This window comes from Elephas maximus, chromosome 3, assembly GCF_024166365.1.
Source record: "Elephas maximus indicus isolate mEleMax1 chromosome 3, mEleMax1 primary haplotype, whole genome shotgun sequence".
Taxonomy (NCBI): Eukaryota; Metazoa; Chordata; class Mammalia; order Proboscidea; family Elephantidae; genus Elephas; species Elephas maximus.
Genome location: NC_064821.1, coordinates 25,409,664 through 25,425,164, shown reverse-complemented (window position 1 = coordinate 25,425,164; position 15,501 = coordinate 25,409,664). Strand labels below are relative to the sequence as shown.

General features: G+C 40.0%; 2 protein-coding genes across 2 annotated transcripts; both read right to left on the bottom strand.

The window, feature by feature from the left end:
• Positions 1-2,829: 2,829 nt before the first annotated feature.
• Positions 2,830-3,759, bottom strand: LOC126071142 (olfactory receptor 18-like). The gene has a single exon (XM_049875406.1). The coding sequence runs from the start codon at positions 3,757-3,759 to the stop codon at positions 2,830-2,832; it is 930 nt and encodes a 309-aa protein (XP_049731363.1).
• A 10,206-nt stretch (positions 3,760-13,965) lies between these two features.
• LOC126072105 (olfactory receptor 18-like) lies at positions 13,966-14,944 on the bottom strand. The gene has a single exon (XM_049876770.1). The coding sequence runs from the start codon at positions 14,893-14,895 to the stop codon at positions 13,966-13,968; it is 930 nt and encodes a 309-aa protein (XP_049732727.1). The 5' UTR covers positions 14,896-14,944.
• Positions 14,945-15,501: the final 557 nt, after the last annotated feature.

Below are 15,501 nucleotides of genomic sequence, written 5' to 3'. Positions count from 1 at the left end.
TGTGGAACTTTTAGGTCAAAGCCTGACACTATGAAGCCCTCAGTAAAGGCTCCTGATAATGTAGTAGCATCATCATCCTCACCATTATTATCACCGCCCTTATGATCATTTTGGAGTCCTTGAATGGGACAAATGGCTGACACTCTCAGTTGCTAACTTAAAGGTTGGAAGGTCAATGTCATGCAGAGGTACCTTGGAAGAAAGGCCTGGTGATGTACTTTCAAAATATCAGCAATTGAAAACCCTATGGAGCACAGTTCTGCTCTGAGACACATGGGTCACCCTGAGTCAGAATCAACCCAATGGCAACTGGGGGTGGTGGTGCTGTTATTTGTAGAACTTATCAAAATCCACCCATTATTTTATGGTTTTTAATCTTCCATATATTTTTAAATTGAAAAACATTGACGAGGTTAAATATTTGTAATAATAAAAACCAATTCTCTCGGGAGTTAATAGAAATCTATATAGAAGGGCTAGTAGACCAGCCAATACTGGATGTATTGATATCAAAATGTCTTCACTTATTCTTGCGAATCAGTGAATAACTTATTCAAAATTGAATAAAGTGTAGATATAACAAATCTATGCCCTAAGCTAGCTTTTGAGTATAGAGACCAATGATCTTCAGCCCTGCCCTAAAAGTGCTCAAGGTCTCACTGTGCAAAGATGAAATTATAAGGTCTTCTGTCGGGCATCCAGCTTAAAGCACAGTTGGACTATCAAAGTTCCTCATCAGTGAAGTTGACTGGAGATTCAGCTTAGTGGTAAAAGGTAGAGTAATCGAAACTAGTTACTGCGCAGATTTTCAGAGCCCACATTGCTGCATCAGGAGCTCTGTGTGGCATCTCTGAATGAAAGATGAATATCCGTGTAGTGATAATCAGAAGGAGCCCAGAGATGCATTCACCAAGACAGAAGACAATGAAGCATGGTTACAAAGTGGAATTCCAGGGAGGCTACAACTAGAGAGATAAAAGAGCTCCCTTTGCTGAGGACACGAACTTTTGCTGTCTTAAACTAAAAAAAAAAAAAAACCCAGTGCCGTCGAGTCGATTCCAACTCATAGCGACCCTATAGGACAAAGTAGAACTGCCCCACAGAGTTTCCAAGGAGCGCCTGGCGGATTCGAACTGCCAGCCCTTTGGTTGGCAGCCGTAGCACTTAACCACTACACCACCAGGGTTTGCTATCTTAGAGTAATGAAAAACAGATAAAGTTTAATTTTGTCATAAGGATTTTGGTGACTTAATGATCCTCAGGTACCATGAAAGTCACAAAACAACTGGAAATATGATCTCCACCTCCAACTTCAATTGTACACCCTTTTCCAGGTCATATCATTTACAACCATCCTTTTTCCTACAAACATTTGTAAGCTTCCAATTGCAGACACATGACAATATATCTTTATTCTCCACGTGATGATTTATCAGTCAGGGTTCAATGAAGAAGAAAGAAACACTAGTTCTTTCTAATGAAGATGATTTAATATAGGTAATTATCTAAGTAGCTATTGAAAGACTGACAGACATAAAAGAAAAAAAGTGGTAACAGAGAGAAAATACATGCAGGAAGCAGCAACCACACCAAAGGACAAGGAGAACAGTGAAAAGGTTGGGCTCATAGTGGGGGAGGAGGTGGTCATCTTTATGGACAACAACTGGAAGAACCTGACAGGAAAGCCAGATGGAAAACCAGAGCAGTGATGTGAGGGATTCCACACTGGCATCGCAAAGTATAGTATAGAGAGGTGAGTTTGGAGCAGAGACAAAAGAGCTAAATAACCAGCACATATGATCAGCTCTATGGTATAGGGTCACTATGAGTTGAAACTGATTCAACAGCACCTAACAACAACAGCATGAAGAAATGTTAAGAGGAATACTGAGAAAAACCATATTGCCTTTTGCTACTGTAGGTTCTCTCATATCTTCTCCCTTGTAAACTCTGATGACTTTAAGATCTTCAGCATCTTCACATATTAGAAAAAAATTAAACAATGGTTTCACTAAGATCAATAGTCTTCAACCTTGGCTGCTCACTAGTACCTACCAGGGTGCTCCGAAAAAAACATCCAACTTACCCCACACTCTAAACAAAGCAGATTCTCTGGTGTTGGAACTCTGGTATGAGTGTTTTTTTTTTTTTTTTCAAACATTTTATTGTGTTTTAGGTGAAAGTGTACACAGTAAATTTGGTTTCTATTTAAAAATTTTATACAACTTGTCCATGACATTGGTTGCTTTTTTCACATGTCAACATTCTCGTCGTTTCCATTATTTTTGTTCTGTTTCCATTGATCTATCTTCCCTTCATTGTTTCAGGTTAAATAGCGACAATTTGACCTCATATAGTTAATTATTTAAGGGATCAGGCATGAGCATTTTTAATGTTCACAAGATGATTCCAGTATGAGCCATGATTGAGGGCCAGTAACAAACATCATCACACCTGAATTGTACAAATAAATAAGATAGATATAAAAGTATAGACATAGTCGTGAACAGTGGAAAGGATGGAGGATTGTATTTATTTGAAGAGACTTGTCCCTTTCCCAGGCATAGATGGTAAATATGGAAAGCTCTACAGATGTTATAGGAGTCAGTTGGGCAGGTATTATGATGTATGACACATTGCAAAACATTACTCAGTTCCCCGAAAACGTGCCAAATAAACAATATAATATTCTGATAAGAAACATCAAGAGGAATGAAATCCATGGGAGCTACACAAATTATGTGACCAAAAGAGTATGTATTGCAGCACTATGTCTTTGGTTTTCCCACCAAAACTAACATACACACAAATAAAAAAAGCCACAGGTCTTTAAAATATTCTCCTGAGGAGTCTCTGCAGGGCTCTCTTAATGGCTGTATTCCTCGGGCTGTAGATGAAGGGGTTCAGCATGGGGGTGACAACAGTGAACATCACTGAGGCCACTGCACCCTTCCTGAGAGAAGGTGAGACAGCTGAGCTCAGGTATACTCCAATACCTGTTCCATAAAATAAACAAACGACTGACAGGTGAAACCCACAAGTGACAAAAGCTTTTGCCTTACCACTCGATGATGGGATTCTCAGAATGGAGGAAAAAATTCGAATGTAAGAGAAAAGGATCCCTGAGATTGGAACACAACCAAAGATGGCACCAACCAAATACATTAATATAGTGTTGGTGGAGGCATTAGAACATGCAAGGTTGAAAAGTTGAGAAGGGTCACAGAAGAAACTAGGGATTTCCACATCTATGCAGAAGGTAAGTTGAGGGACCGTAATGCAGTGTAGCTGGGAGAGAAAAAAGCTGATAAAAATTGACACCAGGACCAGCAAGCCACATAGATGGGAATTCATGATGACTAGGTAGTACAGGGGATGACAGATGGCCACAAACCAGTCATAGGCCATCACCATCAGAAGTAGACTGTCCAGACATGCAAAAAGATATAAAAAAGAAAACTGAATCAGGCAGCCTACATAAGAGATGTCTCTTTGGTGTGTGTAAGTATTCACAAGCACCTTTGCGACTGTGGTGGAGGTACAGCCAATGTCAGCTAAGGACAGATTGGAGAGGAAGAAGTACATGGGGGTGTGGAGGTGGGGGTCGGAGATCACGGTCAGGATAATAAGTAGGTTCCCAGCCATTGTGACCAGGTACATGGACAGGAACATTCCAAAGAGGAGGGGCTGCAGTTCCGGATCCTCTGAGAGGCCCAGCAGGAGAAATTCAGAGACACCTGTAAGATTCTGTGGTCCCATGTAGCAGAGACACCTTTTGGGAAAGGAAAAGGATTGGTAAAAGGAAACAAGTAAAAGGGCACCTGGCTCTGTGTTTCTATTTTAATTCAGGTAATTCATAAGTAAAGGATTGACACTTAAGGACCATACAGCACATTCAGTAACATTTCTCAGTTGTGGCAAACCCATTCTTCCTAGAACTCTTTCTCGTTGGTTTCCCTGCTATTCATCCTTTTGTATCCATACCCACTTTAGAGATACTCAACTGATGAATGTTAGAGAAGCAGGAACATCTAGAGACACCAAATCCACACAGGCAGGAAAATATCATCCCGTCTTAACGGAGGAAGCATATGGAATAAGAAATATCTTTTTCCATTTAAGAATAAAATCAGTCTAATTAAAGGAAATTTTTTAGTTTTTTTAATTAAAGGATGGAAATACTGGAGGTGTAGTGGTTAAGAGCTACCACTGCTAACCAAAAAATGTCGGCAGTTCAAATCCACCAGGGGCTCCTTGGAAACTTATGGGGCAGTTCTACTTTGTCCTATAGGGTCACTATGAGTCAGACTCTATAGCAACTTATTTGGGTTTTTTTGTTTTGTTTTGTTTTTTAATTAATGGACACTAAAATGTTCTAAAATGTATTTCATCAAAATTCAATGCAATAAATTCCTTTGACCTTCTTTAAGCTTTCAAAATACACTGTATTTAATTTTTTTTATTGACGTGGAAAATGTATTAAGCATTCCCCCCCCCCAAAAAAATCCTTTGAATTATTTATAAACACCGTATAAGAACTATGCAATAAAAAGTCTGCCTTCATTTGTTTGGATGTTCGACTACTGACAGCTCTTAAGCCTAACCCTCCCTGCCTTCTGCCCAAATCTGAGCAAGCTGATAAGACAGCCCAGGTGCTGCCTCTCTTGGCACTGGCAATAGGTTCAAATGGGGCAAGCCCCTGCTGAAGTGCTAGAACCCTCAGACCAGATCCAACTCCTAATCACACACACACACACAAAAAAATTCCTTGCCAGGAACTTTCTTTGCTCTCTTAAGCCACAACTGAAACCATTTTCGGAGCCTGCCAAGGTCTCCCTAGACAGTCTTCTTTTTTAGTAGTAAGCCTTTTCATCCACTCTTAGTGTGCGTGAGCTCATCAGCCTCAACATTTGGGCCAAATCCTGGGTGGGTGAGAATCCATCCTGACTCTCTAGACTGCGGAGTCTCATTCATCTCTCTAGTCCTACTGGACACCCCTGGAAGGAAGGAAAGCAGAGGCAGGAAAGCACCCACTATGTGGGCAACAGATTGACAACACTTTGCTCCTGTGAACTAAAAAAGTAAAAATATTTAACAAAAATTTCTTGTTTCTTTACCTACACTTTGCCAAGTGTGTGTATGCCTTGTTGTTAGATGCCATTGAGTCGGTCCCAACTCGTAGTGACCTTACATACAAATGAACAAAACACTGCCCAGTCCTGTGCCATCCTCACAATTATTGCTATGGTTGTGCCCAGTGTTGCAGCCACTGTGTCAATCCATCCTATTGGGGGTTTTTGTAGGCTCTAAGGAAGCAGAAATGAATGAGACTCTGTCATTTCCCTGCAATCACCCCACCTAAAGGACTCACGTAGAGAAATAGCAGGTTGTGTTAACAGGTTAGAATATTGACTAGGTGCCCTGTGAATGGAGTCTCACTGCCCAGATTCAAACCTGGATTCACTCCATTCTACACCAAACTTGACTAAAATATGTAAAATAACTGTGCTCCATATCTCACCTATAAAATGATAATAATCTATGCACTTGTATCTTGGGGGAAAATTTTGCAGATGAAATTTAAAAAGCTATAAAACACGTAACTCAGAGCCTGGCACCAGGGAACCCTCAATACTGTTTGGCAATGTTATACTTACTGTTCTCATCATCATCATCCTCAATTTCAGATAATTTAGAAGTGCTTAGAGGACTTTTTGACACAAAACAAAACAAAAAAAATTGCAGATGTGTCGATTCCAACTCATAGCGACCCTATAGAACAGAGTAAACTGTCCCAAAGAGTTTCCAAGGAGCCACTGGTGGATTCAAACCACCAGCCTTGCAGTTAGCCGCCGAGCCCTTAACCACTGACTGTTTAGAGGGATTAATTTCCTGTTCTGGTGGAAGCAATGTTCTACAGAAGCTAGAAATAGTGGTGCAGCACAGCAGAACTCTGAAGGTGAGTCCTCAGATCCTCATGAGTACAAAAGACATAACTTCATAAACGTTTTAGTTGAAATTTTCCATTTTGGTTCCACTTCTTGCTATCCCAACTGTGTTGTTGGTTCTGATGATGAGGGAAAAATGCACTTGACAGTCCCTCCTGCATTCCTGTCTCCCTCAGCACTCACTGGGTTGCATGGTGTCTCTGATGGGTCATAGTGAAAGAGTGTGGATCCACTGCTCCCCTCCTGCCTGGTTAGAGATGAAGGCTGAGGCTCGTTCATCAGGAATGACAGGAAGACAGACTCAGGCATGGGCTTCCTGAGGTGAACAATGACAATGGCAGGAAGAGACACACATATGTAGTCTGCTGGACTGGGACAGCGACTCTGAAGGGCTGGAGACACAGGCTAATAATTTGTGATAGCATGGCTTTGAGCGTGCAACTCACGAAGCTCATAATTAGCCTAATTGATCTATGTTATCCTAATCTCTAAGGCTTGTTAAATTAACAGATGAGGGAGGAGAAAAATGAATGTCCTAGAGCGGTCTGGCATTCCTAATCTCAGGAGGAAAAACATGGGCATTCTCACCTCAGACTTGAAAATTGCAGGGATTGTAATATGAAATTCAGGCACTTTTTTTTAGTTGAAAGAATCAATGCTTTGATATCAGCAAATGCAATGAATTGATCAGGAAATTTAGAGAGAATTACAATTTCTATACCAAGAATCTGATACTATTTCCATATCTCTTTTAAAATTTGTGTCTCTAAGGAGAATATTCTACCTTCCTTTTTACAGCCTTTTCTTATGGTTTGGGATTTTGTGCATTGAAGTTTTTTTTTTTTTTTGTAAATTTCAATGACAGTACTAGTTTTAATTTTTCTCTTTATTTGATATATGTTGTTATATTAGAAAACAAGTTTTTTGCATACTTGTTTGGTTACTTCATGCTTTGAAATCTTCAGGATTTTACTAGTTTACAATCAAGGTGTTCCCCAGGGGACTTCAGTCATCTCAAGGCTTGACTGGGAGAAGATCTACTTCCAAGGTAATTCACATGGCTATAGCAGGATTCAGTTCATCACATGCTATTGACCAGAAGTCTTCCTAAATTCCTGGACACATGGACCTCTTCAGGGGGCAGTTCTCAACATGGCAATTGGCTTTCAACCAAGCATATCAGCAAGCAATTAATAGAATTCTAGGAAGATGAAAGCCATATGAAAGCCAGAGTCCTTTTGCACTATTCTTTTAAGTGTGCCACAGGTCTGGACCATACTGTGGGGAGGGTATTATTCCATGGATTAAACAACAGCAAGCATGGATCACTGTGAAAATTGCAGGTACTGCCCACCAAACCATATTTATGTCTATTCCCAAGAAAAGTGATCCAACCAAATGTGGAAATTATAGAACAATATCATTAATATCACACACAAGCAAAATTTTGCTGAAGATCACTCAAAAATGGCTGCAGCAGTATATCGACAGGGAACTGCCAGAAATTCAGGCCGGTTTCAGAAGAGGACATGGAACCAGGGATATCATTGCTGATGTCAGATGGATCCTGGCTGAAAGCAGAGAATACCAGAAGGATATTTATCTGTGTTTTATTGACTATGCAAAGGCATTCAACTGTGCGGATAATAACAAATTATGAATAACATTGAGAAGAATGGGAATTCCAGAACACAACTATGCTCATGAGAAACCTTTACATAGATCAGGAGGCAGTTGTCCAGACAGAACAAGGGGATACTGATTGGTTTAAAGTCAGGAAAGGTGTGCATCAGGATTGTATTCTTTCACCATACCTATTCAATCTGTATGCTGAACAAATAATCCAAGAAGCTGAACTATATGAAGAAGAATGGGGCATTAGGATTGGAGGAAGACTCCTTAACAACCTGCATTATGCAGATGACACAACCTTGCTTGCTGAAAGTAAAGAGGACTTGAAGCACTTACTAATGAATATCAGAGAGCACAGCCTTCAGTATGGTTTGCACCTCAACATAAAGAAAACAAAAATCCTCACAACTGGACAAATGAGCAACATCATAATAAACAGAGAAAAGATTGAAGTTATCAAGTATTTCATTTCACTTGTATCCACAATCAACAGCCATGGAAGCAGCAGTCAAGAAATCAAAAGATGCATTGCGCTGGGTAAATGTGCTGCAAAGGACTTCTTTAAAGTGTTGAAGAGCAAATACGTCACCTTGAAGACCAAGGTGCGCCTGACCCAAGCCGTGGTATTTTCAGTCACATCGTACGCATGTGAAAGCTGGACAATGAATAAGGAAGACTGAAGAAGAATTGACATCTTTGAATTGTAGTGTTGGCAAAGAATATTGAATATACATGGACTGCCAAAAGAATGAACAAATCTGTCTTGGAAGAAGCACAACTGGAACGCTCCTTAGAAGCAAGGATGGCGAGACTATGTGTTACATACTTTGGACATGTTGTCAGGAGGGATCAGTCCCTGGAAAAGGACATCGTGCTTGGCAGAGTTCAAGGTCAGCAGAAAAAAGGAAGACCCTCAACGAGGTGGATTGACACAGAGGCTGCAACAATGAGCTCAAGCATAACAACGATTGTGGGGATAGCTCAGGACTGGGCAGTGTTTCATTCTGCTGTGCATAGAGTCACTATGAGTCAGAATCGACCTGAGGGCACCTAACAAAGCCCACCACACAGGTCTTGCCCTTTATAAGGATGTTAGGCTCTAAGCCTAGAGTAGTCACACCCCATCTTTTTAGCCCATCATATGTCATCTTCTCAACAAAATTCGGCTAGGGAAAAACTGGAAGATGGGCACATCTATCTCTGCCTTGGATACTTCTGCCATGCTGTTCCTTGACATGCAGTAGAAGAAGGCTCCTGGTTTCCATCGCGCCAGCAGAAAACTTCCATAAGCATCATGCCAAATTGGACCCATTTTTTGCCCCAATTCAAAAAATATTCCCAGTGGCTTCTGATATCTATTTATCTGGAAAGGGCTCCCACCACCCATTTGTCAGTTTATCATACTGTGGTGGCTTGCATGTTTATATGATGTTGGGAGATATCCCAACAGTATTTGAAATATTAGTAGGGTAACACATGGTGCACAGGTTTCAGCAGAGCTTCCTGATTAAGACAGACAAGGAGCTCTGGTTCTGAGTGGTTAAGAGCTTGGCTGATAACTAAAAATGCTGGCAGTTTAAATCCACCAGCTGCTCCTGGAAAACCCTATGGGGCACTTTTACTCTAGTTGGAATCAATGGCAAAGGGATTTTTTTTTTTTTTTTTTGGTTTTAGGAAGTTTGAGACAACAACCAAAATAAAGGACTCAAACTTACCAATGATGATGAAGATGGTGCAGGACCAGGCAATGTTTCAATCTCTTATGCATAAGTACACTACGATCGGAGCTGACTAGATGGCAACAAAAACAGCAAAAACAAAAAGGGCTCACTTCACTTCAGAATAAAATTTTCTTTAGATTCTTTGTGTTCAGAACTCTTGAAGTCTGTAATAAAAAGTCCTTTTGTCTTATTTAGTGTTTGTTTGTTTTGTTGTTGCTATTGTTTTTCCTATTAGATAAAGTGGAGTTTATGAGAATAATGAATGATCCGTTGCACCTTTTACATCCTACCATTGTGACCTTTCTGGCTCAGAGATCTCTTTGCTGAGGAAATAGAGATTGGTATGTCAGTAACTGATATGAGGAAAACTTGGACATATATTATCAATTGGATATGTAGAAATGGATGTTAATTACCTGTGTGTAGATACACAGTAGAGAGTTATTTTTGGATACCAAATGACCAATGGCCAGTGTATAGGAGAAAGAGATGCTGGGTATCTAGATCTTTTAAATGCTTGGACAGTAGCAAAAATGTAATATTAAACAAAAGTCATTTCATAGTGGGTAGAGTGTATTACAGAAAGTGAGAGAAAACTTCCATGAGATGGACTGATATGGTGGCTGCAACATTGGGCTCCAAACATACCAAACACACCAAAGATTGTAAGGACAGTGCAGGACCAGGCAACAATTTGTCCTGTTATACATAAAGTTGCTGCAAATTGGAGCCAACTCAAAGGCAGCTAACAACAGCGAAGAAGGTATCACATTCTGAAGCCACTTCCAAAGATGAGTGTACAGGGCAGGAGTATGAAAACCAAAGAGAGTTGTGTTCTTGGGGTAAAAAGTGAGATTTGCTTTGTGTTTTTCCCAGTTTCCTCTCACATGGTAGAACTGCCCCGTAGAGTTTCCAAAGAGTGCCTGGTGGATTCTAACTGCTGACCTTTTTGGTTAGCAACCGTAGCTCTTAAGCACTATGCAACCAGGGTTCCCTCTCACATGGTGACTATCCTTGAAAAACACAGAAAGACTATCATCTTCCTGCATCCTGTTTAAATGCACATTTGAGGAAAGTCTACCCTCAATTTTTTATCCCTCTTTTATTTATAAAATGTATCAAAACCTACCCTTTTATTCAATGATTCTTACACTTCCACACACAATTAAATGAAATAATAGAGCCCATCAAACACTCATGATAATAAAAAAAAAGGAACTACACATTTCTTCCTTCAGGGGTTCTTAAAGATCTCTATGGAAGGTACAGTGCTCCAAGGAGGAATGAAAATACTGGATGTATTTTCAAAATATCTTCACATTTTCTTATAAGATAGTGAATATTTCATTAAATGTAACACAAAGTAGAGATGGGACTAATCTCTGGCCTCATTGTGCTATACTTTGAGTATGTAGATAAATGATATCCAGTCTCTGCCCTTGAACTGTTCCAGGTTTTATGGTGTAAACAAAAATTATAATGTCCTGTCAGGTACCCAGAATAATCCATACTTAGAGTTGAAACAGTCTATGTGAATGACAGTACAGTAGATGGCACCTGAATGATATCTATATTTACTAACCATGAATATACATTATCTGATTAATCCTTACAGAGCTTTAAGCTAAGTATCATTAAAAATGAAGAATACAACACCATGAGACTTTAATAACAATAACAAGTCCCAGTCCACAAAGCTAATAGAGTTAGAGGAGCTAATGTTAAAAATCAAATATTTTCCCTTCAAAATCCATTAGTTGAAATATTTTATTGGCCTATTTATATGGTGACTATATTAGTGTTCACTTATTGATCTATTATATGTACTAAACACTGTTCTAATCAGTACTTTTGATTATGTCCTCTTAATCACTATCTCAAATGAGTGCTTTTGTTAACACAACTATAGAGAGGAAGAAGTTAAACAGAAAGATGTTCTCCATCATGTCTGAAATCACTGTTTGTAATATGAAGGTCTTTCTGAATTCTTGGAATGCACACTGAAAATGAACTTCTTTAAAGTGATATTAAGGGCTACCACATGATGGGAAATTGCCACTTGATCCAACCTTGACAACATTATTTTTGACAACATTATATTTAGTCATTCCAATGACCTTGAAAGATTAGCACTATTAATCTCAATTTGATGATGAGGACACTGAGGCTCAATGAAGTGCACTGAGTTGCCAAAGGTGTCCAGTTTATAAGCCAAGAACCGGTTGGAAGTGTGTCATCAAATCCCACACCCTTTCTATTACCTGCAGTTCGTCTTCCGTATCAAAGATAAGTATACCACTTTCTGATAGCCATTAGGAAACTCTGATATATTTCCTTCCAGTCTTTTCCCCATTCATACCATTAATCAACTAGTAGGACTCATTTTAGGCCTTGGAGTTTAAAGAGGAAAAAAAAGTGTTACCTTTCAGGAGAGTCTATCATGAGACATCACAAGGAAAAAATACCTTGAATGTATCAATTTTTTTTGCCATCCCTAGTTACAGAACTGGATGTGCAACCTGGTTTTGGATACATGGGACACATAAAGTCTCATTGCAGTTAACCATAACCAGAGAATCAGAACACTACTTTCATGATTTTTAATGAGAGCTGTATCTTCCCACAAGCTGGTCTGGCTTCATCCCCTGTCCAGTGAAGTCCATTTTCCTTTATCAAAGTTTCTCATCAGGAAAATTTGTAGGGGATTTAACTCAGTGGTAAAAGGCAGAGTAAATTAAGCTATTTACTGGGTAGATATTTAGAGAGCCCCAAATTGCTTCCTCAGAAATTATGTCAATATCTCTAAAGGACAAAAGCATACCCGTGTAGTGTAACAAAAAAGGAACCCAAAGGCAATGAAACATGATAACACAGCAAAGTCTTAACGAAGCTGTTACAAGTGAAAGGCAAGAGCTCCTCTTTAGTGAAGACATGACCCTTTGTAATCCTAGGCTATGGAAAAAAAACTAAAATTTGATTTTTTCATAATGATTTGGTGAAGTAATGATCATGGAGCTCCAATAGAGCCACGGCAATTGGATTTGTGATACCACCACCTTAATCCTTGTTCATACAACCTTGACCAAGACATATCATTTACAACCACCTTTTTTTTCCTGAGCATGCTTTGTGATGTTCCAATTTTAGGCATTTCATAAATAGTTTATTCCTCAAATATAATTTATCAGTTGGGATTTAATAAAGAAAAGTGAAAGCACCATGAAAACCATTTCATACAGGAAACTGATAAAATACAAGGACTGAAAGGCAAAAAAAGAGCAATGTGTTAATGCACAGATCGTAACTGCAGAAAGAAGCTACTACACCAAGGTCTAAGGAAACAGGTATAAGGAAAATGTCCAGCTCATTAGGGTATGGTGACATTTACTGATCATTATGGGAAGACCTAACAATGAAGCCAGATGGGAAATCCAAACAGTGGTTTAAAAATTCACTCCTCTCCTGCCCGAACATCACAAAGTACAGAAGAGTGTATCTTGGTAAGGGAAGCAATAGCTTATCAACAAGCACACATGACCAACTTCATGGTGTGCAAGGCAGAGGCAATGGTGCTTCATTGGTAGAATTCTCCCCTTCCATGTGGAAGACCAGGTTTCATTCCCAACCAATGTACCTCATGTGCAACCACCACCTGTCGGTAGAGACTGATGTGCTGCTAAAATGTTGAACAGTTTCCAGCAGAGATTCCAGACTAAGATAGACTAGTAAGAAACACCTGGAAATCTTCTTACAAAAGTCTGTTAATGAAAACCCCATGGGTCACTATGTTCTCATCCACAATCGAACACGGGGATGGTGTAAGACTGGGCACCATTTTCTTCCGTTGTGCATGGGGTCACCATGTGTCAGTGAGGCAACTCAAGAGCTGCTAACAACAACATGATGCAGACGGAGAAGATATGAGAAGAAATATCGTCAAGAATGTTGAGAAAAAATCACTTTCCTGTTGCTAGGGTAAGTACTTGCTTATCTTGCCCCTTGCAAGCTCTGATCACTTTTAGATGTCCAGCATCTGCTCAGGAGGAGTAAAAGACCCACAACAAAATAGTCTTTAAAAGAAAAGTCAAAAAAATGAGTAGTTCTCACCTTGGCTGCACATTAAAACCACCTGTGGTGCTTTGAAAATCTTATGCTTAAGCCACATACTGGTCCAATTAAATCAGAATCTGTAGTGGTGGGACCAAGGCATCAATATTTTTTAAGCTCCCAGATGATTTCATTATGAACTCAAGGTTTCGGACCAGTGACACGCATTCTCACACACAGCTTGCATATACAGTTCTGTTAGATCCAAAAGTAGTCTGGGCAATACTTATGAATTACGGTAAAGAATGAAGATTTTAAGCACATAAAAATAGATTTCTGCATTTTACCAGGAAGCCTGGGTGACATATTAGAAGCTACAGAAGGTTCTATAGCTATAATGGGATTTGGTCATGCAGACTGCCATACCCCAGAATACTACCACTATCCGATTAAACACATGAAAAAGGAAGCAATCTTCAGATACAAATTCTTAAGATTAGAACCGATGAGAGCTACAAAAATCATGTAACCAAAGAGGCAAGATTTCTGGTTGTAGATGTTTGGTTTTGCCGTCTTTTCCAACTCACACACTCAAAAAGATGGCACAAGGATTAACATTAGGTAGTTCTGCTGAGGATCCTCTGCAGGGCTCTCTTGATGTCCCTGTTCCTCAGGCTGTAGATGAAGGGGTTTAGCATGGGTGTGACCACAGTGTACATCACTGAGGCCACAGCACCCTTCTTGGCAGAAGATGAGACAGCTGAACTGAGGTACACTCCAAGGCTTGTTCCATAAAATAAACAAACGACTGACAGGTGAGAGCCACAGGTGGAAAAGGCTTTATACTTCCCACCTGAAGATGAGACTCTTAGAATAGAGGAAACAATTCTAGTGTAAGAGAAAAGGATCCCTGTGATTGGAACACCACCAAAGATGGCACCAATACAATAAAGTAGTATGATATTTATGGAGGTGTCTGAACAGGCAAGGTTAATGAGTTGAGGAGGGTCACAGAAGAAATGAGGGATTTCCACATCTGTGCAGAAGTTAAGTTGTGACACCATTGAAACTTGTAGTTGGGACTGCAAAAGACTGATGAAAAAAGACACCAAAACTAGTAAGCCACAGAGATGGGGGTTCATGATGACTGTGTAGTGCAGGGGATGACAGATAGCCATGAACTGGTCATAAGCCATTGTGGTGAGGAGCACATTGTCCAAACATCCAAAGAGATAAAAAAAGGACACCTGTGTCAGGCAGCCCTCATACATGATGGATTTGCTCTGAGTCTTGATGTTCACTAACATCTTTGGGACTGTGGTGGAAATGAAACCGATGTCAGCTAAGGACAGGTTAGAGAGGAAGAAGTACATGGGGGTGTGGAGATGGGAGTCAGAGGTGACAACCAGGATGATGAGCAGGTTCCCAGTCACAGTGATCAGGTACATGGACAGGAACAGCCCAAAGAGGAGGGGCTGCCATTCTGGATCCTCAGAGAGGCCCAGGAGGAGGAATTCCGAGACACCTGTTAGATTCTGTGGCTTCATGTACCTGAGACAGCTTTTGGAAAAAGAAAAGAGAACTGCTAAAAGGAAACAAATAAGAAGCACCCAGCACTGTGTTTGTGTTTTGAATTCAAGAAACTCACAGGTAAAGTCGACAAATTCATAACTGTTCACAGTTAAGGACCTAATACCCCAGTACCTTCAGCTATATTGCTCGGTTGTAACAAATCCAAGCCCTGTACTACTCAGAACTCTTTCCTCACTGTTTTCTGTGCTATTCACCAGTTTCTGTACACAATCACTTTAGCTACTCTGGGGTACAGAATGTTAGAATGGCAAGGATATTTTAAGACAATAAATTTATAACCACAGATAAGTGGTAACTATGATGAATGGTAAGACAGTACACGGAAACCCTGGTGGCGTAGTGGTCAAGAGCTATGACTGCTAACCAAAAGGTCACCAGTTTGAATCCACCAGGTGCTCCTTGGAAACTCTATGGGGCAGTTCTACTCTGTATTATAGGGTCACTATGAGTCGAAATCGACTCGACGGCAATGAGTTACAAGATAGTACACAAGACGGGGAAAGCCAGCACAATTTGACCAAATCAAGATCATGGAAGCTCCACAGACACATCCAAACTCC

What these genes read in the sequence shown, in the direction of transcription:
- LOC126071142 (XM_049875406.1), bottom strand. Translation starts at nt 3,759, where the DNA reads ATGGGACCACAGAATCTTACAGGTGTCTCTGAATTTCTCCTGCTGGGC.
- LOC126072105 (XM_049876770.1), bottom strand. Translation starts at nt 14,895, where the DNA reads ATGAAGCCACAGAATCTAACAGGTGTCTCGGAATTCCTCCTCCTGGGC.